A 23,026-nucleotide genomic window follows, 5' to 3' on the forward strand; every position below is an offset into this window, starting at 1 on the left:
TTCCCCCTCCTTTTCTGGTGTCCCAATCACACTTTAAGGCCAAGCAGCGGACATTTTGCTGCATTGAACTGGCCGTATGCAGTGTAGCCTGACAGTGGTGTCGCAATCACGCTGCTGCTTCTTCTCCCACCCCTTCCCCTCTGCTGATCTGCTTGCCCCCTCGTCTGTCTGCTGCTTTGCCCAGGCCACGCGTGGTGTAGCCTGAGAGCGGTGTTTCAATCACACACACACCACTGCTTGTTTCCCCCCCCACCGAGATCAGTGTAGGGTCTGATGGCGGGCTGTCCAGTGGGGATGCAGGGCAGCGGGACAAGTGTGAGATTGTTGATGACAATAATACTAATAAAATTTAACATTTTGTGGTCATTACTATTCGAATTATGACTCAACCACGTTCAGGGTACATGAATGCACAGAGTATAAGGAAAAAAATGGATGAGCTTGAGGCGCAAATGGACATTGGAGGTTATTGGATTAACGGACACATGGCTGCAGGAGGGAAAGGATTGGGAAATTAATGTTCCATGATATTCGTCCTATCGAAAAGACAGAAAGTTAGGTAGAGGAGGTGGAGTGGCTCTGTTGGTGAAGAATGAAATTCAAGCGATGGAAAGGAAAGACAATGAATCAGGTGGAGTTTGAAAGGAGTTGTGAAATTGCAATGGTAAAAGAATCATAGTAGGGGTTATATACAGACCTCCAAACAGTGGTTCTGATGTGGGAATCAGTATAAATAAAGAATTAAAAGTGGCATGTCAGAGTGGTAGTGATACAGTATTATGGGTGACTTCAACTTGCAAGTGGACTGGGAAAATCAAGTAGGTATGGGAAAGCTGGAGAATGAGTTTATTAAATGTCTCCAAGATACATTCTTGGAGCAGCTTGTGACGGATCCTACCAGGGGGAAGTCGATTCTTGACTTGATACTGTGCAACAACGTGGAGTTAATAAGGGACCTTGAGATAGGGGTGCCATTAGGTAATAGTGACCATAATATGATTACTTTTAATCTGAAAATGGAAATGGAGAAGAGAAGGAAGTCAGAAACATTAGTGCCAAAATGTTTGGCCTGGAAGTCAGCCTGAAGAAAACTGAGGTCCTCCATCAGCCAGCTCCCCACCATGACTACCAGCCCCCCCACATCTCCATCGGGCACACAAAACTCAAAACGGTCAACCAGTTTACCTATCTCGGCTGCACCATTTCATCAGATGCAAGGATCGACAATGAGATAGACAACAGACTCGCCAAGGCAAATAGCGCCTTTGGAAGACTACACAAAAGAGTCTGGAAAAACAACCAACTGAAAAACCTCACAAAGATAAGCGTATACAGAGCCGTTGTCATACCCACACTCCTGTTCGGCTCCGAATCATGGGTCCTCTACCGGCACCACCTACGGCTCCTAGAACGCTTCCACCAGCGTTGTCTCCGCTCCATCCTCAACATCCATTGGAGCGCTCACACCCCTAACGTCGAGGTACTCGAGATGGCAGAGGTCGACAGCATCGAGTCCACGCTGCTGAAGATCCAGCTGCGCTGGATGGGTCACGTCTCCAGAATGGAGGACCATCGCCTTCCCAAGATCGTATTATATGGCGAGCTCTCCACTGGCCACCGTGACAGAGGTGCACCAAAGAAAAGGTACAAGGACTGCCTAAAGAAATCTCTTGGTGCCTGCCACATTGACCACCGCCAGTGGGTTGATAACGCCTCAAACCGTGCATCTTGGCGCCTCACAGTTTGGCGGGCAGCAGCCTCCTTTGAAGAAGACCGCAGAGCCTACCTCACTGACAAAAGGCAAAGGAGGAAAAACCCAACACCCAACCCCAACCAACCAATTTTCCCTTGCAACCGCTGCAATCGTGTCTGCCTGTCCCGCATCGGACTGGTCAGCCACAAACGAGCCTGCAGCTGACGTGGACTTTTTACCCCCTCCATAAATCTTCGTCCGCGAAGCCAAGCCAAAGAAAGATACAGCTATGGTGGAGGAGCTAGCCAAAATAAAATGGAAGGACATTCTAGCTGGGAGGACAACTGGGCAAAAATGGCAGGTTCATCCCAAAGAGGAGGAAAGGCCCTACGAAGACCAAATGGCAATCATGGCTGACAAAAGAGATCAAGTGCAGTATCAGATCTAAAAGAAATAAGTATAAGATAGCAAAGCAGAGTGGGAGGTTAGAGGATTGAGAGGGCTTTAAAAACCAACAGAGAGAAACTAAGAAAGTCATTCGGGAGGGGAAAATGAAGTACGAGGGCAAATTGGCAAGTCATATAAAATGGGATAGCAAAAGCTTCTTCAGTTATGTTAAAAGGAAGAAATTGGTTAGGGCCAAAATTGGACATTGGTGTTACGCTGGGGAGTGGGGTAATGCAAAGGGATCTGGGCCTACTTGTTCACCAGTCATTGAAAACTAGCGTGCAGGTTCAGCAAGCGGTGAAGAAGGCGAACAGGATGTTGGCTTTCATAAAGAGGGGATTGGCGTATAGGAGTAGAGAAGCCCTCCTGCAGTTGTACAGGGCCCTGATGAGATCTCACCTGGAGTATTGCATCCAGTTCTGGTCCCCATATTTAAGAAAGGACATACTTGCTATAGAGGGAGTGCAGTGCAGGTTTACAAGGTTAGTTCCTGGGATGGCAGGATTGTCATACGCGGATAGGTTAGAAAGACTTGGATTATATGCGATGGAGTTTAGAAGGATGAGGGGAGACATGATTGAGGTATTTAGGATTATCAAAGGGCTTGACAGGGTGAAATCAGAGCACATGTTCCCAATGATGGGTGAGACTAGGACTAGAGGGCATAGTTTAAGAATACAGGGAAGGCTATTTAACACAGAAATGAGGAGAAATCTTTTTACCCAGAGAGTTGTGGGTCTGTGAAATGGATTGCCACAGAGGGTAGTGGAGTCGGATTCGTTGGATAGATTTAGGAGAGAGTTGGATAAGGCTCTTGTGGGCAGGGGAGTTAAGGGTTATGGGGATAAAGCTGGGATTGGTTATTGAAAGGGAAAGATTAGCCATGATCCGATGAATGGCGGTGCTGGCTCGAAGGGCCAATTGGCCTACTCCAGTACCTATTGTCTATTGTCTACTTGCAGTCGGCTTGCCGATTCTTAACTACAGGTTGTTTGCAAATTGAACGTTTTTAAATCGAGGGACTGCCTGTAATCCATCTGTTCTAAACAAAATTATTTCAATATATGTGAAGTGGAAAGATCCATTTCTATCTTTCATGCAATTTTTACTTGAAAACAAGTATTGCAATTTTCTCCTTGACTGAATTGGATGTTTTATATATATATAAATATATATATATATATATATATTTATATATATACACATACACACACACACACTCACCTGGAAGTGAACATCTTTTATGAGCATAGATTAAAGCCATTATAGAGCACAGTGACACATCCTCCTTCTCCCTAATGGCCTCAAATTCAGATATAGCTTCTTGAATGCGATCTACATATTCAAAATAAAAACAACTTTAGAATGCTAAAATAAGTCGGGTGATTGGTTAGTCTGTGAATGTCATGAAAGAGCATTCAACATTTTCACTGAATGAAATTACCTTCCATAAGGATCCCATAAGCTTGGAAAAATTGGAACACTGCATCATTGCCAGACCTTTTGAGACCTTCATTTGCACTAATTTGGATATGATTAAAATAGTTTTTCTGGCAGTAGTAGTTTATGAGTGCCTGCAAAGTCAAAATAGTAAAGTAAGTATAATTATCATAATCCTGTTTTTAGTATTGTCGTGCACCATCAGTAACCACCAAGACGAGGCTGAGGAAACAATAGGCTTTAATAAACAGAAGAACCTTGCTGGCCCAGATCCAGATATAGGAATGGAGGGAAGGGAGAGGTGGCTCGACCTTAATGGCACAAAACCACAGGGGAGAAGTCATCGGGTAGTGTCAGCTCATATGGACCAGCTCCATCCATACCATAGTCAGCAATAACTATATACAATGGAGGAAACATATAACTACAAGTATTTAATCTTCTACGACACCAACTGATCCTCAACTCATACTTATTAATCATGACATTTATTTCATTCGATGGGCTCTTAACACAACCCCAATCAAGAGGTAAAACACTTGACCCCACCAATAACAAAATAATATAAAGTAACTTGATACCAACTCTAAGCAATTTTCATCCCATCTCAGTTATGCCAAGTTGATACCGTTTTACATTAAGGAAAACATCACTTTTGACAAGAATCTCTCTCTTGATTGAAACAGAAACACGCTTCCATTGTCAATACGCCTGGCCACCATCCCACTAGCTACTTATTTGTAGATCGCCCATGCTTTCCTCTTCAACCCATTTGTACGCTCTTGTCATCGTGCACCCTGCAGCGATGAGCTCCGACTCCTGATCAAAATACCGAATGAAGACGATCTATTTCTGTCCCCACAACTCCACCTCCACCGCCCCACCCAACCCAGCTCTCGCAGGTTCGGCAGCCAAACACAGGGACCCGACCCCACCCCCCACCACCCCTACACCCCACCCTCTACCCACCCCACTCTCTCTCCTACCCACCCCACTCTCTCTCCTACCCACCCCCTATCCTACCCCACTCCCTACCCACTCTACCCCCAACACAGCTCTTACACCCCCAACCCAACCCTATGCTACCCCCCCACACCCACCACCTACCCACACCCACCCCTACCCCTACCCCCACCCACCTCCTACCCAAACCTAACCCCACCCAACCCTAACCCCACCCAACCCTAACCCCACCCACCTCCTAGCCCCACCCCTAACCCCACCCACCTCCTACCCCCTACCCTACCCCCCACCCCTACCCCCCACCCCTACCCCTACCCCCACCCACCCCCTACCCCCACCCACCCCCTACCCTACCCCCTACCCCCACCCACCCCCTACCTACCCCCTACCCCCACCCACCCCCTACCTACCCCTACCCCTACCAAGCTCTCCGAGTCCTGCTCTCCCATCGCTGGGCGCTCGCCGCGATGCCCGGGCTTCGGTCATGAAGCTAATCCGAGTCGTCTCCGGCTGATCCGAGCACCGGGGGTTCGCTTCGCCCGGCGCCTGTGGATCGGGAGCGGGGCGGGGGGGCTGCGGGTCCGGCGGCCTCGGGCTGCGCAGCGGGCCTGATCTGGACCTCCGCCGCTGCCCGTCTCCAGGTGACCAGGCAGGCGCTGCGCACCGAGCGCAGAGCAATCGATTTCGAGTGGGAAGCTGCTGCGGATGCCTAGCGGCGGGAAGGGAGACGGCGACTGCGGGTGGGCACCCCGAAATCCTCCTTCCCATTCCCCCCCAGACCCCCAACGAACTCTAACGGTCAGGTCCGTGTTTGTCATCTGATTAAAAGTCCATCGCTGATCAAGAACAGGCCGCTTGGTTTGGTTTCCAGGAGAAAGCCCAGCCTCGCTGACGGTGACCTCAGTGAAGAGAGAGTGGCTTCAAACTGACCGCCGCCAACACCCTGGGCATTTCGCCAGAGCGAGTTAGGCTTCCAGTCCCATGGAATCAAAGGGTGGGTTGCAAAGTGACTGCAAGATTGACCACCCTACCCCCCCATCACCCTACCCCCCCCATCACCCTACCCCCCCATCACCCTACCCCCCCATCACTCTACCCCCCATCACCCTACCCCCCCATCACCCTACCCCCCCATCACCCTACCCCCCCATCACCCTACCCCCCCATCACCCTACCCCCCCATCACCCTACTCCCCATCACCCTACCCCCCCATCACCCTACCCCCCATCACCCTACCCCCCATCACCCTACCCCCCCCATCACCCTACTCCCCATCACCCTACCCCCACTCCCCATCACCCTACCCCATCACCCTACCCCATCAACCTACCCCCATCACCCTACCCCCATCACCCTACCCCCCATCACCCTACCCACCATCACCCTCCCCCCCATCACCCTACCCCCCCATCACCCTACCCCCCCCATCACCCTACCCCCCCATCACCCTACCCCCCCATCACCCTACTCCCCATCACCCTACTCCCCATCACCCTACCCCCATCACCCTACCCCACCCCCATCACCCTACACCCATACACCCTACCCCCATCACCCTACCCCCCCATCACCCTACCCCCCCATCACCCTACCCCCCATCACCCTACCCCCCCACACCCTACCCCCCCATCACCCTACTCCCCATCACACTACCCCCCCATCAACCTACCCCCCATCACTCTACCCCCCCATCACCCTACCCCCCATCACCCTACCCCCCCATCACCCTACCCCCCCCATCACCCTACCCCCCCATCACCCTACCCCCCCATCACCCTACTCCCCATCACCCTACCCCCCATCACCCTACCCCCCCATCACCCTACCCCCCATCACCCTACCCCCCATCACACTACCCCCCCATCACCCTACTCCCCATCACCCTACCCCCACTCCCCATCACCCTACCCCCATCACCCTACCCCCATCACCCTCCCCCCCATCACCCTCCCCCCCATCACCCTACCCCCCCATCACCCTACCCCCCCATCACCCTACCCCCCATCACCCTACCCCCCCCATCACCCTACTCCCCATCACCCTACTCCCCATCACCCTACCCCCATCACCCTACACCCATCACCCTACCCCCATCACCCTACCCCCCCATCACCCTACCCCCATCACCCTACCCCCCCATCACCCTACCCCCCATCACCCTACCCCCCCATCACCCTACCCCCCCATCACCCTACCCCCCCATCACCCTACCCCCCCATCACCCTACTCCCCATCACCCTACCCCCACTCCCATCACCCTACCCCATCACCCTACCCCACCCCCCATCACCCTACCCCCATCACCCTACCCCCATCACCCTACCCCCCATCACCCTCCCCCCCATCACCCTCCCCCCCATCACCCTACCCCCCATCACCCTACCCCCCCATCACCCTACCCCCCATCACCCTACCCCCCCATCACCCTACTCCCCATCACCCTACTCCCCATCACCCACCCCACCCCCCATCACCCTACCCCCATCACCCACCCCCATCACCCTACCCCCCAACACCCTACCCCCCAATCACCCTACCCCCCCATCACCCACCCCCCATCACCCTACCCCCCCATCACCCTACCCCCCCATCACCCTACCCCCATCACCCTACTCCCCATCACCCTACCCCCACTCCCCATCACCCTACCCCATCACCCTACCCCACCCCCCATCACCCACCCCTCATCACCCTACCCCCATCACCCTACCCCCATCACCCACCCCCCATCACCCTACCCCCCATCACCCCCCATCCCCACCCCCATCACCAACCCCCAACCCCACCCCCATCACCCTACCCCCATCACCCTACCCCCCACACCCTACCCCCCATCACCCAACCCCCCATCACCCAACCCCCCCATCACCCTACCCCCCCATCACCCTACTCCCCATCACCCTACCCCACTCCCATCACCCTACCCCATCACCCTACCCCCATCACCCTACCCCCATCACCCTAACCCCCATCACCCTACCCCCCACACCCTACCCCCCCATCACCCTACCCCCCCATCACCCAACCCCCCCATCACCCTACCCCCCCATCACCCTACTCCCCATCACCCACCCCCCACTCCCCATCACCCTACCCCATCACCCTACCCCACCCCCATCACCCTACCCCACCCCCATCACCCAACCCCCATCACCCTACCCCCATCACCCTACCCCCATCACCCTACCCCATCACCCTACCCCCATCACCCTCCCCCCCATCACCCTACCCCCCATCACCCTACCCCCCCATCACCCTACCCCCCATCACCACCCCCATCACCCTACCCCCCATCACCCAACCCCCCATCACCCCTACCCCCCCACACCCTACTCCCCATCACCCTACACCCCATCACCCACCCCCACTCCCATCACCCTACCCCATCACCCTACCCCACCCCCCATCACCCTACCACCATCACCCTACCCCCATCACCCTACCCCCCCATCACCCTACCCCCCCATCACCCTACCCCCCCATCACCCTACCCCCCCCATCACCCTACCCCCCCATCACCCTACCCCCCCATCACCCTACCCCCCCCATCACCCTACTCCCCATCACCCTACCCCCACTCCCCATCACCCTACCCCATCACCCTACCCCACCCTCCATCACCCTACCCCCATCACCCTACCCCCCATCACCCTACCCCCCCATCACCCTACCCCCCCATCACCCTACCCCCCCATCACCCTACCCCCCCATCACCCTACTCCCCATCACCCTACCCCACTCCCCATCACCCTACCCCATCACCCTACCCCACCCCCCATCACCCTACCCCCATCACCCTACCCCCATCACCCTACCCCCATCACCCTACCCCCATCACCCTACCCCCATCACCCCACCCCCCATCACCCTCCCCCCCATCACCCTCCCCCCATCACCCTACCCCCCCATCACCCTACCCCCCATCACCCTACCCCCATCACCCTACCCCCATCACCCTACCCCCATCACCCAACCCCCCCATCACCCAACCCCCCATCACCCTGCCCCCCCATCACCCTACTCCCATCACCCTACCCCCACTCCCCATCACCCTACCCCATCACCCTACCCCACCCCCCATCACCCTACCCCCATCACCCTACCCCCATCACCCTACCCCCCCATCACCCTACCCCCCATCACCCTACCCCCCATCACCCTACCCCCCCATCACCCTACTCCCCATCACCCTACCCCCACTCCCCATCACCCTACCCCATCACCCTACCCCCACCCCCCATCACCCTACCCCCCATCACCCTACCCCCATCACCCTACCCCCATCACCCTACTCCCCATCACCCTACCCCCACTCCCCATCACCCTACCCCATCACCCTACCCCACCCCCCATCACCCTACCTCCATCACCCTACCCCCATCACCCTACCCCCATCACCCTACCCCCATCACCCTACCCCCCATCACCCTACTCCCCATCACCCTACCCCCACTCCCCATCACCCTACCCCATCACCCTACCCCACCCCCCATCACCCTACCCCCATCACCCTACCCCCATCACCCTACCCCCCATCACCCTCCCCCCCATCACCCTCCCCCCATCACCCTCCCCCCATCACCCTCCCCCCCATCACCCTACCCCCCATCACCCTACCCCCATCACCCTACCCCCCATCACCCTACCCCCCATCACCCTACCCCCCCATCACCCAACCCCCCATCACCCAACCCCCCATCACCCTACCCCCCCCATCACCCTACCCCCCCATCCCCCACCCCTACTCCCCATCACCCTACCCCCACTCCCCATCACCCTACCCCCACTCCCCATCACCCTACCCCCACTCCCCATCACCCTACCCCACCCCCCATCGCCCTACCCCACCCCCATCACCCTACCCCACCCCCCATCACCCTACCCCCATCACCCTACCCCCACCCTACCCCCATCACCCTACCCCCCCATCACCCTACCCCCCATCACCCTACCCCCCATCACCCTACCCCCATCCCCCTACCCCCATCCCCCTACCCCATCCCCCCTACCCCCACCCCCCATCCCCCCTACCCCCACGCACGTAGAAGGAGGCAGCAGAAAGAAGCACCTCCTGGTAACCCAAGGTACAGAATACAGCTTGCAATATTTTAACATCTCTTCAATAATTTCATGGAACCCCTTGCTCTGCTTGATTCAAGGTGAACTCAGAACTGAAGAAGAACCTACCTGCACCAATTAATTTTGGCATCATATGATATCAAGAAATAGCACCTCACTTGGTGCTTCGAACCATAGAGCATTACGGCTCAGAAGACCGGCTATGTGGCCCCTCTACTCTGTGCCGAAATAATATTCCGCTCGTCCCATTGACCATAAATTCATCGATTTATTCTTACCACATCAGACGGCAACTCATTCCACACTCTCTGACTGAAGGAGTTTCCCCTTTCACCCTCAAGCCATGTATTTATCTCTCCTAATCTAAATGATTGGGGGGGGGGGGAAAGTCGACTCACATTTACTCTGCCTATACCCTTCATTATTCTGTAAACCTCATTAAACCTCCTCTCATTCTTCTACACTCCAAGAAATAAAGTCCTAACCTGTTTAGTCTTTTCCTGTAGACTTAACTCCTGAAGACCTGGCAACATCCTCGTAAATCTCTGCACTCTTTCTATCTTATTTATATCTTTAGGTATTAGGTGACCAGAACTACACACAATGCTCCAAATTTGGCATCACCAATGACCCATACAATCTCACCATAACATATCAACTCCTGTACTCAATACTTTGATTTATGAAGGCTAAGATACCAAAAGCTTTCTTGACAACCCTGTCTACCTGTGACACCACTTTCAGGGAATTATATATCTGTATTCTCAGATCCCTTTGTTCCTTTGCACTCCTCAGTGCCCTACCATTTACTGTGTCCTTCCAAAAAGCAACACCTCAAACTTGTCTGCATTAGATTCCAGATTTTGTGGCCCATTTTTCCAGTTGGTCTAGATTCCTCTGCAGGCTTTGAAAGCCTTCCTCGCTGACCACACTCCCTTCAATCTTAGTGTCATCAGCAAACTTGCTGATCCAATTTCCCACATTATCATCCAGATCATTGATAAAGACAACAAACATAAATAGTCCCAGCACTGAACCCTGAGACACACCACTAATCACAGGCCTCCAGTCTGAGAAGCAATCATCCACTATCTCTCTGCCTTCTTCCATTCAGCCAATTTTGAATCCAGTTTACAATCTTTCCATGGATACTTAATGTCTGGATTTTCTGAACAAACCTCCCATGTGGGATCTTGTCAAAGGCAACATCCACAGCCTTTCCTTCATCTACTTTCTTGAAAAACTATAAGATTAATTAAACATGACCTACCACACACAAAGCCATGCTGACCAACCTTCATCAGCCCTTTACTGTCCAATTACTTGTATATCCAATCTCTCAGAACACTCTCCAATAATTTATCTACTGCTGACACAAGCACATTGGCCTGTAATTTCCTGGTTTACTTTTGGAGCCTTCTTTGAACAACAGAATAACATTGGCTGCCTTCCAAACCTCTAGCACCTCACCCGTGGCTAATGAAATTTTAAATATTTCTGCCAGGGCCCCTGCAATTTCTACATTAGTCTCAATCCAAGTCCGAGGGAATATGTCAGGCCCAAGGATTTATCTACCTTTATTTGCAGTAAGGCAGCAAGCACCTCCTCCTCTTTCATCTCTATATGTTCCATGCCACTACTGCTTGTTTCCCTTCCTTCCTTCCTTATACACTATGCCAGTTTCCTGAGTAAATACTGATGCAAAAAAAACTTTAAGATCTCCCCCATCTCGTGAGGCTCCACACATAGACAACCACTCTGATCTTCTAGAGGACCAATTCTGTCCCTTACTATCCTTTTACTCTTAATGTATAAACACATTATCTGTCAAAGTTACCTCATGTCTTATTTTTGCCTTTCTGATTTCCTTCTTAAATATTTCCTTACATTTTCTATACTCTTCTAGTACCTCATTTTCTCCTTATTGCTTATACCTGCTATACACCTCTCTCTTCTTCTTAACCAGATCGCCAATATCACTTGAAAACCAAGGTATCCTATTCTGTTATCTTTGCCTTTAATCCTGACAGGAACATGCAAACCCTGCGCTCTCAAAAATTTGCCTTTGAAGGACTTCCACTTTCTGAACACATCCTTGCCAGAAAACAACTGATCCAATCTACTATTCCTAGATCCTTTCTCATTTCCATACAATTGACCTTCCTCCAATTTAGAATCTCAATTCAAGGAGGAGACCTATCCTTATCCATAAAGAACTTGAAACTAATGACATGATGGTCACTGGACCCTACACTTACTTCTGTCACCTGACCTGTCTGGTTCACTAATAAGTTGTCAAGTATTGCATCCTCTCTCGTTGGTACCTCTCTATATTGATTCAGAAAACTTTTTTTGAACATATTTTACAAACTCCAAGCCATCCAGCCCTTTTACAGTATGGGAGTCCCAGTCAATATATGGAAAGTTAAAATCTCTTAATATTACAACTTCCTGTTTCTTATATTGGTTTGCTATCTCTCTACAGATTTGCTCCTCCGATTTTCTCTAACTATTGGGCAGTCTATACTACAACCCTATCAGTGTGATCACATCTTTCCTGTTCCTCAGCTCCACCTATATGGCCTCTGTAGATGAGCTCTCTGTGTCTCAGCACAGCTGTGATATTTTCCCTGACTAGCATTGCCACTTCTCTCCCTTTCATCCTTCCCCCTCCATCATATTTGAAACAATGGAATCCCAGAACATTTAGGTGCCAGTCCTGCCCCTCCTGCAACCAAGTCTCACTAACAGCAATAATGTTGTAATACAGGTACAAAATCCTTTATTCGGACATCTAAAATCCGAAAAGCTCCAAAAACCGGCATTTCTTTCCTGATGCTGGTACAATGGAGGGGGAGAGAGAGAGCAGCGTGACTAGGTTGGGCAGGGGGGGAGACAGCAGCGCGACTTGGGTGGGTGAGGGGGGAGAGAGACAGCAGCGCGACTCGGGTGAGCGGGGTGGGGAGGAGAGAGACAGCAGCGCGACTCCTGTGGGCGGGTGGTGGGGAGGAGAGAGACAGCAGTGCGACTCGGGCGGGGAGGAGAGACGGCAATGCGACTCGGGTAAGCACGGGGGGGGGATGAGACGACAGTGCGACTCAGTTGGGCAGGTGGGGGGAGACACCAGCACGACTCGGGTGGGTGAGGGGGAGAGAGAGACGCCAGCGTGACTGGAAGGGGGTGGATAGAGCAGCACAATTTGGGTGGGCTTAAATCTGGGGCAGCTGGCTTTTCTGAAAACCGGAAAAATCCGAAATTCGGAACACACTGTCCCCCAAGGGTTCCGGATAAAGAATTGTGTACCTGTATTATGTGCCAATCCATGCCTAAACTTGTCTGCATTTCCGAAAATACTCCTTGCATTGAAATAAGTACACCTGAGAACATTTCTATCAAGTACAAATCCTTAATTTCTGTCTATACATATGTGTGTATTTCATATATACTTTATTCTTCAAAAACTTTGGCCTCACCTACTGGCGTCAGTCGTGGGGTGCGGATTGGGGGGTGGTGGGGGAAGAGTGTGGACCACACCGGGTGACACCATCAGAGGAGGTGACTGACTATAAATTTTTTCTGCAGTGTTTCAGCAGAAATTTATTATTTTTTTTATAAAAATATTCCTGCAGTTAGTTATAACAACAAAAATATTCTTTGTAAGTCCAGGTTACATGTATCAATATACTACAAGGCTAAAACTCTATGTTAATTTATTTGTTGATCCTTCTAATGCACTCTAGTCAGAGCTGTCATTATTATCCAATTACAATGATGTTTTGGATCACGTGATTTTATCTGCACACTAAAATAAAATCATAAAAACAATGAAATATTACTATCTATCTTTTTCTACACAGCTAATCCAATTAGCCTGCTATCCCCATGTAATTTAATCTTCTAGAGTAAGATGACATGTAGGACTTCGGCAAAGGCCTTGCTATAATCTGTATGTGCAACATCCAGCACCCAGCCCTCATCAATCCTCTTAGTCACCTCTTCAAAAGACTATAAAATTCGTGAGACATCATGTTTCACACATCTAATTAGTTCCTGCCCATCCAAATGCTACCAGAGAAACACAAATGCGAGTGGATTGCTGGGTCAAAATGATAGAAATCCCTGCAAGAGTATCTTCATCATGAGGACTACAATGGTTTTGGAAGGATCTTCCCTGCCAGTTATTCATGGACAATTTTTCCAATGTCGCAGAAGAGAAGAATAAACAAGACACTTAATCCAAGTTACCTCTTAATGTTTTTAATAACTTGTTAACATTCAAATTTATATCCCAGCACTTTTGAACAATGAAGTGATGTAGGTACCACAAGAGGGAACCCAAGATCAAATGAATTCAATAGAAACTTCCAGTTGTCAGATACATCTTTTAATGTAATCAACTAACTCCTAGATTTTTATTCATGCATTTGTTTAGTTAAATAGAAATAGTTGTGCAATGTCAATTATCCTTAATTCAACTCAGGAAAAAAAATCATAAATTTAGTGCTTTCAGCTGTTGATTCAATTCACATTTGAAATGCGCACAAGAAACTTGTAAGATAATAGCGATGGTCCCAATAAATTGCAGTGGCTGAATTTCTTATTAATTATAAGGTGTAGAGTCTATTTGACAGTATTAGAAAGCTGGTTTATATGAATGAGTAATGCATTCTTCATATACCTTTTGTAGAGCAAAAATAATTACTCATACAAGTCCAAGCTCAGGATAAACTACAAAATATTTGTTACCTGCTGCTGGGGAGAGAGAAGGGCCCTCCTGGAGAGGGTTTGGTTCATGCACCCTTGCCAATTGGACAAAGCATTTACAGATGGGGTATAGCATCTTTACCAGAGTGCTGTCATTCAGTTATGACATGTTGACCAATCCAATATAAGAAGGCATGTGATCAATCACTAATGAAATTACCTTCCTTGCTTGATTATCATGTGTTTTAAAACACCTCGTGTTTGGTTAGATACTAATAGTCTCATACTTGAGCATCGATCACATTAATAGAAGTCTTTGGTTACCATGGTAATGGTACCAAGAACAGGTGCATCATTTCCAATTACTGCACTCCCTCAGAGGCCTCTGGGCCTCACCTCTCAAGGTTTGTTAATTAACTATTTCCATCACTTTGCCTGAGGCAATTGGTATGTATCATTGTTTCCCGATATATCATTACTATATCATTTTATGTGTCCCACATCAGTAGATTCTTATTTTTACTCAAGCTCTTTGTTGCCATGGTGACTATGACATCCTTATTTCCCCTATCTCTCCATGGTTTTGCCATGTCTTCCAACCGTGCAGCCCTTGAGACCTTTGCACTTCTCAAATTCACTGTTGCTGATGCTCTCCTCAGCCTGTACCTTCAAGCTCATCCTCTCAGCAAACATCTTTTCTTTTACAATATTTTTATTGGATTTTACAGAAATAGTACACAAGTAGAAGCCATTAATCAAAGGTAATATATAAAAAAGGAATATACAGAAAAAAAGTTACATAAGAAAAATAAAACTATTATGTATAAACTTAATATCATAACAGTCAAACAGGAAAAACAGTAGTAAACATATGGCTAATAGAAAAAATAAATATTATACTCTACTACAAATTCTACCCCCTACTCTTCCAAAGTTATGTAGTAAGTGCATATAATTTCACTACTATAAAAAGAAACCACAAACTCTCAAAGCAAGACCAAGTGATCTTCTAAATTAAGAAAATAACTAATAAAAGGGCGCCATAAACTTAGAAAACTTAATCCATTACAATAGCAGAACATCTGATTTTTTTTCCAAAGTTAGGCATACCATCATATCAGATAGCCATTGAATATAAATAAGAGGCACACATCTTTCCATCTCCTCAGTAATGAACGTCTACCAATAAGGGAGGCAAAAGAGATCACATGGGATTCAGACAGTTAATTTCAAATTAGTTGTCTTAGTTGATCCAAAAAGGGCAATTATAGGATTAGGTATCAGATTCACATTGAGAACTAAAGATAAGGTATCTACCCAACAAATGGAAAGAGAGGAACAAGACCAAAACATGTGTAACAAACTAACTGTTTCAGTCTTACACCTGTCACATTTTGAGGAACCGCTGGAGTAAAACTTAAAACAATTGAACTTTAGAAAAGTAGTTTGATGTACTACCTTTAATAGTAAAAGAGAATGTCAGGCACATAAAGAAGATGAATTTGTCAATTTTAAGATAGAATTCCATGTAGTATCCAAAAATGAAAGTTGAAGATCTTGCTCTCATAATTTTTTAATCTTATCTAGGAATTATCCTTAGACTTTAATAATAAATCATATATAGCTGAGATCAGCTTTTTAAAAAATTCAGTTTAAAATCATTGATCATCCCTGTCATATTTATAACAAAGTCTTGAGGAAGTTTCAACACTAGAGTTCAAAAAACTAATTTTTAGGTATATAAAGAAATAATGTTTGGGAATTTTAAATTTAAGAGATGGTTGTTCGAATGAAGCTAAATTATTATCAATAAATAAATATTGAAAAGATTAGATACCCAACTTAAGCCATTCGTGCAAAATGGAATCTTGCACAGAACATGGGGAAAAAAGAATCAAGTAATCTAGGGCAAGCAAGTAAAATTCTATGATATCCAAAAAAATTTCTAATTTGAAACCAAATTCTCAAACAACAAAATTATTGGTTAATTTGGAAGCAGAAAAAGTTAATGGTGTTCCAAGTATCAAAATAAAAGAGTATTTTTTTTGTAGAGTTAATTTCTAAATTAATCCAATTTGAAGCATCCATTCTATCCTTATAATGAATCAAAATAATTATCCATCTAATATTAGCTGCCAAATAGTAAAATCTAAAATTAGATTTTAAAGTTTTGAAAGAAAACTTTACTAAGATGAGGATATTTATTTTTCCATATATATGAGGAAATAATTGAGTCAAGTGAATCAGAAAAGGTTTTGGGAACAAAAATGGGAACAGCTTGGAAAATATATATAATCTTGGGTATTCATCTTAATGACATTAATATGTCAAATTAAGGACACTGAGATAGGAGACCACTGAGCTAAAGACTTCTTAACATAGTTCATTAAAGTAAGAAAATTCTCTTTAAATGAATTATTATAATTTTAATAATAGTAATATCTAAGTAATTAAATTGATTTTAGCTATTTTAAAAGGAAGGACCATATCAAGAGAGCCAGAAGAGTTCAATTCAAACTCTCTTTTCTAAAGATTTAATTTACAACCTGAAAATTGACCAAATTAGATAATTAATTGGAATGTTTCTGGTTTGATTCGTACTATAAAGTGATGTAAGGTATTTTCATATGTTAAGAAATTTCTTCTTTTACAAAAGACTCATTTTCATATATCTGATACCTCTCATTTTTTAAAAAGATTTTGGAAGGGACACCACTTTCAATCAGCATTTATGGCTAAGTCTAGTCAAATGGACGCTATTTGATCAATATTTACAGCCCTAATATAGAAGATCCAAACTTTTTTGAATGGCTTTTTCCTCTCTTACCAGATTTAAATTTATATTCTTCCATTGTAGGAGGCAACCTAAACTGTTGGCTGGACCCTGTACTCGATCACTCATCTCCCAAAACTGCTACACTAAAGAAGTCTGTTATACTCTTTAATTCATTCATGTTACAGTGTAGTATTATAAATATTTGGAACAACAATTATGACAACACTTCCTCTCCTCATGTCTGCTTGGATGCAAAGCAAGATTTAGTGGAAAGCCAAAAGGACGTAAAATTAGTATCCAGGTATATCAATGATTGACAAATCATGGCCACATAATGAAAAATAAAATAAAGTCGAATGGAAAGTTAGCCTTAAGATACAAAGGACTAGAGAGAGCAGTTGTACAAATTTCTTAGTTCATCAACAGAGTTGCTATGAACAGTTTTAAACACTACATCATGGAAAAAAAAAAGCATATTGATCTTGAATAGAACATAGCATAGACTTGCCAGATTGCGACATGGTCATCAAAGATTTTTTCATAAGGACACATTGCACAAATTTGCCTTGTATTCTCTGGATCTCTGCTGCTCTCAAGCTCCTCTCCTCCACCCAACCCCTCCCGCCCCCCAGCCTCAACATTTTATTCAGGTGCCTGCCTTCTTTTTGAACAATAGGCTCAAGCCCAAAACGTTAATTACCCTTTACTTCCCATAGATGCTGCATGACCTGCTGAGTTTCTCCATTACCTTTATGTATTGCATTGTATTCTCTGGAGTGGCTTGATAGGTTTCCAGGTGCCAAGGAGAATTGATGGAGCAGACAGCGTCTAAGGCTAAAGGGAAAAGTCTAAAAATTAGGTGAGGCAACTACCCCCAGGTAGTTGAGAGACATTTCTATAAGGTGGCAGAAACTTAGAACTCATTTTCACAAATGACAACTTTCTGCTTGATCAATTGCAAATTTAAAATCTGACATTAATAAATATTTGTTAATAAATGTATGTTATGTATTGGAATTGAATCACATTTCAGCCATTCTAATACTGAATGCCAGATCAAGATTAGGAAACTAATTAGCCTTCTTCCTTTTATTAACTTCATCCCTCAGCACCTCTACAATTCCTTCAGAGAATCTGGGGCCCATTCAAAATAATGCTGCCAAAGTGTTTCAATTAGTCATATTCTGCAGTTGAATTGTGGTCTTCCCTTTTAAGAAACTGAGCCATTCATCATGTTTCAAATTAACAAGTTGCCTTTCAGTATAATTAGCACTGGTTGTATACTTTCAATTATTAAACTGTTGGTTAATTTTTAATGTTTAGTTGTGATGTGATAAGTAATTGATCTACACGTAGACACAAGCACAATACAGCTTTCAAATTTGCAGCTGTAAAGCACAGGAAAATCATCTCTGGACATATCAATCACATATATGTGGACGATCAAGTAAAAACACAATGGAGGGAGGAAGGCATTTAATTTTGCCAATTTAAACATACTATCAGCAATAACTATCTAATTACAATATCAATTGTATGAGGCACAAATGTGGATTCCTTAAAACCAAATATATATTTCCTGTTGTGAATTCAAAAAAAAGTAATGCAAAGGCTGGTAATATGAAATGATTTATGAATATGGTTATGAATAATTCATGAAACATGAAGCAGTCCGTAATCCATCATGGCATTCTGGCAAACTCTTTTGAGTTTCATGATGAAATGCTCAATCTTCCTTACCTTCCATTTTGTTAGGTAATGCTTGTGCTACAATTTCCTATTATCCCATAAGGCTTTTACACGATTAAAAATCATTATTCTGTACAACATTCTGGTTATTATAAAAATGATTAATCTTGTCATATGTTTATTTCTGCAATTGAAACGCAAAGTCATCTTTAAATATAGATTAAAAAATGCATCCCAGTTCTGTGCATGTAGTGATTAATTTTGTAGATATATTTATAATCAATCACTAAAAATAATCTATTATTAAATGCTTTATTAGTAATGTATTAGTAAAGTGAGAAAATGAAAAGATCCAGCATTCATGAAAAGATAGAATTTTACTTATTATGCTAACATTGTCTTTGGTTGGTTGAGTTAGAAATGTAAAAGATAAAGATAGCAACTGTAGCTCCCTGGCAACAGAGGATCACAGTGATCCAATCACACACTGTTTGTCACACGTTAAGATTTGGGTTGCTTCCAAAATATTGCGCTGCTGTTTTATTCTTGCTGTGTCAGACTTTAACCAGGGTTTTTTTTAATATAAAGAAGCAGCTTCTCTCCGACTGTTTTATTTCCTCATCAGAGACCACATTTACTTGGTATCCATGAATCAATAAGAATGTTCAAATAGCTCCCTAATTCATGCCTTTATTAATTTAAAATATTTATATTGAAATTCTGGGATCCTGCTTTCTTTATGCCTGATTTGTCATTTGAATGTTTCCTGCAAATACAGAGAACAATCAGTTCTCTCTCTTCCAAGTGTCAAAAAAAGATGCCTCTAAATTCCAGTGTTGGATATTAGGCTTTGGACAAATATTAATGTTATCCAAAATTCTTGTTTTCAATTTAAATATGAATCTATTTAAATGATCAACCAGTGTCACAGCTTAATGTATTATTGTAGTCACAATATGTATTATATTAAAATAGTTATAAAAAATAAAAAAAAATTTATAATGGAGTTATGAATCATTTTGTTTGACATTGGAGAACTAACCATAAAGCCATCATCATCTCAGTGCTTCAGACATTAAACTTCATGATGCAAACTGGAGAAAACATATTAGCAATTGGATTTATATTTGATTTATTTAAAGTGATTCAATTAAAAGAATTCGTTAATCATTATTTTTTTCTGATTATTGCTACCCACCACCACACAGGCATAAAGCATTGTATAACCATTGAGCTGTAAAAAGCTTTTAAAAACATCACCTGATTCATCTGCTCAAATATATCATATGCAAATGTTAATTATGTAAAGGAGGAGAAGCAGTTTGTAATCCCAGGTTGTTTCTCAATATTTAATTCTTTTTGTATATAGCTGATTCCCTATATCTAAATTATTCATGTTACATATCACATTTTTCATGTATGCTTTGAAAAAGTAGGATGAAGTTCTTGTAGAAGAGCATTCCTAAAACTATTCTGGTTATTCTCAAGAGAACCAATACTCCGCTGCAATCTGCCTTTCATGAATACTGCAGTATATTCCATATTTTGGGCCTATAGTATGTGGGCAGATGATTTAAACTGAAGCATCTTCCAATCATGTTTCTGATTGAAAGATCTGGAGAAATCCTGTAAAATTCTATTTCAGAATAACGATTATTACAATAATCAATTCTTTGGCTTGGCTTCGCGGACGAAGATTTATGGAGGGGGTAAAAAGTCCACGTCAGCTGCAGACTCGTTTGTGGCTGACCAGTCCGATGCGGGACAGGCAGACACGATTGCAGCGGTTGCAGGGGAAAATTGGTTGGTTGGGGATGGGTGTTGGGTTTTTCCTCCTTTGCCTTTTGTCAGTGAGGTAGGCTCTGCGGTCTTCTTCAAAGGAGGTTGCTGCCCGCCAAACTGTGAGGCGCCAAGATGCACGGTTTGAGGCGATATCAGCCCACTGGCGGTGGTCAATGTGGCAGGCACCAAGAGATTTCTTTAGGCAGTCCTTGTACCTTTTCTTTGGTGCACCTCTGTCACGGTGGCCAGTGGAGAGCTCGCCATATAACACGATCTTGGGAAGGCGATGGTCCTCCATTCTGGAGACGTGACCCATCCAGCGCAGCTGGATCTTCAGCAGCGTGGACTCGATGCTGTCGACCTCTGCCATCTCGAGTACTTCGACGTTAGGGATGTAAGCGCTTCAATGGATGTTGAGGATGGAGCGGAGACAACGCTGGTGGAAGCGTTCTAGGAGCCGTAGGTGGTGCCGGTAGAGGACCCATGATTCGGAGCCGAACAGGAGTGTGGGTATGACAACGGCTCTGTATACGCTTATCTTTGTGAGGTTTTTCAGTTGGTTGTTTTTCCAGACTCTTTTGTGTAGTCTTCCAAAGGCGCTATTTGCCTTGGCGAGTCTGTTGTCTATCTCATTGTCGATCCTTGCATCTGATGAAATGGTGCAGCCGAGATAGGTAAACTGGTTGACCGTTTTGAGTTTTGTGTGCCCGATGGAGATGTGGGGGGGCTGGTAATCATGGTGGGGAGCTGGCTGATGGAGGACCTCAGTTTTCTTCAGGCTGACTTCCAGGCCAAACATTTTGGCAGTTTCCGCAAAGCAGGACGTCAAGCGCTGAAGAGCTGGCTCTGAATGGGCAACTAAAGCGGCATCGTCTGCAAAGAGTAGTTCACGGACAAGTTTCTCTTGTGTCTTGGTGTGAGCTTGCAGGCGCCTCAGATTGAAGAGACTGCCATCTGTGCGGTACCGGATGTAAACAGCGTCTTCATTGTTGGGGTCTTTCAATTAAGGCAGAAACAAAGGTTAGAAATGCCTATTTTGTTGAATGATTTAATGGAGATCAATTTGGACATGCAGTCACAAATTTTCTTCAGGTTCTCAAAGCAGTCCTGTAGGGCTGCTACCCTCCACCACCCCCAGCCCCTGGCCATGTCCTGATTTCCCTATGAACTAACTTCCTGCAGTCTTTATGCTGGGGTTAGCATGATGGAAATGTGGTTCAAGTATCCAAGGTGGTGGCGAGGGTCAACCTTGTACGCACCAGTGACATTTGTGGACATTCAATCTAGGGTAATCTCTGGCAGTGAAGCCGAAATGCTGTTGAAACTGTGAATCAGGATCAAAATTTATTGTCATGAATATGTCACAAAATTTGTTGTTTTGCACCAGCATTACAGTGCAAATATTGCTATAAATTTCATTTAAAAATATACAAATTAATGGAAAAATAAGAGAAAGTGAGGTAGTGTCTATGATTCATTGTCCATTCAGAAATCTAATGGCAGAGGGGAAGAAGCTGTCCTTGTGCTGTTGGGTGTTTGTCCTCAGGCTCCTGTACCTCCTTCCTGATAGGAGCAGTGCAAAGAGGGTATGGTCTGGGTGGTGAGGGAACTTGAGGATAGAGGCTGTTTTTTAAAGACTCTGCTTCTAGTAGATATTGTTAATGGAGGGATAACTGATGTCTATGGTGGCACTAAGTGAGTTCAGAACTCTGTAGTTTTTTTTTTCCTGTCCTGTGCATTGGCACCTCCATACCAGGCAGTGATGCAACCTGTCAGAGTGCTCTTTTTTTCCTGTCCTGTGCATTGGCACCTCCATACCAGGCAGTGATGCAACCTGTCAGAGTGCTCTTTTTTTCCTGTACTGGGCATTGGCACCTCCATACCAGGCAGCGATGCAACCTGTCAGAGTGCTCTCCACAGTACACCTGTAGAAATTTGCAAGAGTTTTTGGTGACATACGAAATTTCCTCAAATTCCTCACAAAGTACAGCTGCTAGTGGGCCTTCTTTATGATTTCATCTACATGGAGATCCCAGGACAGATCGTTAATAATGTTGGCACCCAGGAACTTTAAGTTCTTAACCCTTTCCATTGCTGACCCCTCATTGAGGTCTGGTTCGTGTTCTCCTGATTTCCCCTTCCTGAAGTCCTCAATTAGCTCCTTGGTTTTGCTAAGATTGAGAGCAAGGTTATTGTTGTGTCACCACTCAACTAGCTGATCTAACTCCTGTATACTTCCTCATTGTCGTCTGTGATTCTGCTGACAAACGGTGTCATTAGCAAATTGGCAGATGGCATTTGAATTATGCATAGCCACGTGTGGTAGGGCAGGCCTCAGGTTGTGTGGTTGAAGTCACCAGCTACATTCATGCCTCTGTCAGGGTGAAATGTCTGGGCTTCACAGATAGCACCACAAGTTTCTTCAGTACTTCACTCTCATTCGCAACAGGCA

At 45.8% G+C, this 23,026-nt stretch overlaps 1 protein-coding gene and 1 long non-coding RNA gene across 5 annotated transcripts in view; one reads left to right on the forward strand and one right to left on the reverse strand.

The window, feature by feature from the left end:
* ttc21b (tetratricopeptide repeat domain 21B) overlaps positions 1-5,434 on the reverse strand; it is a 104,741-nt gene extending 99,307 nt beyond the window's left edge. Inside the window, exons 1-3 of one of the 2 annotated variants that reach the window (XM_069935334.1) lie at positions 4,966-5,434; positions 3,585-3,714; positions 3,365-3,475 (exon numbers count right to left, since the gene is read on the reverse strand). In XM_069935334.1, coding sequence (XP_069791435.1) covers positions 3,365-3,475; positions 3,585-3,714; positions 4,966-4,992 — 268 coding nt within the window. In that variant the 5' untranslated portion in view covers positions 4,993-5,434. The remainder of the gene's footprint in view (positions 1-3,364; positions 3,476-3,584; positions 3,715-4,965) is intronic. The other variant, XM_069935335.1, reaches the window with a different exon arrangement.
* The window catches only part of LOC138762078 (uncharacterized), a 79,863-nt gene continuing 61,828 nt past the window's right edge, over positions 4,992-23,026 (forward strand). For all 3 annotated transcript variants that reach the window (XR_011356742.1, XR_011356740.1, XR_011356741.1), the window contains exon 1: positions 4,992-5,537. This is a non-coding gene — a long non-coding RNA (uncharacterized lncRNA). The remainder of the gene's footprint in view (positions 5,538-23,026) is intronic.

The sequence above is a fragment of the Narcine bancroftii genome, chromosome 4, assembly GCF_036971445.1.
Source record: "Narcine bancroftii isolate sNarBan1 chromosome 4, sNarBan1.hap1, whole genome shotgun sequence".
NCBI lineage: Eukaryota > Metazoa > Chordata > Chondrichthyes > Torpediniformes > Narcinidae > Narcine > Narcine bancroftii.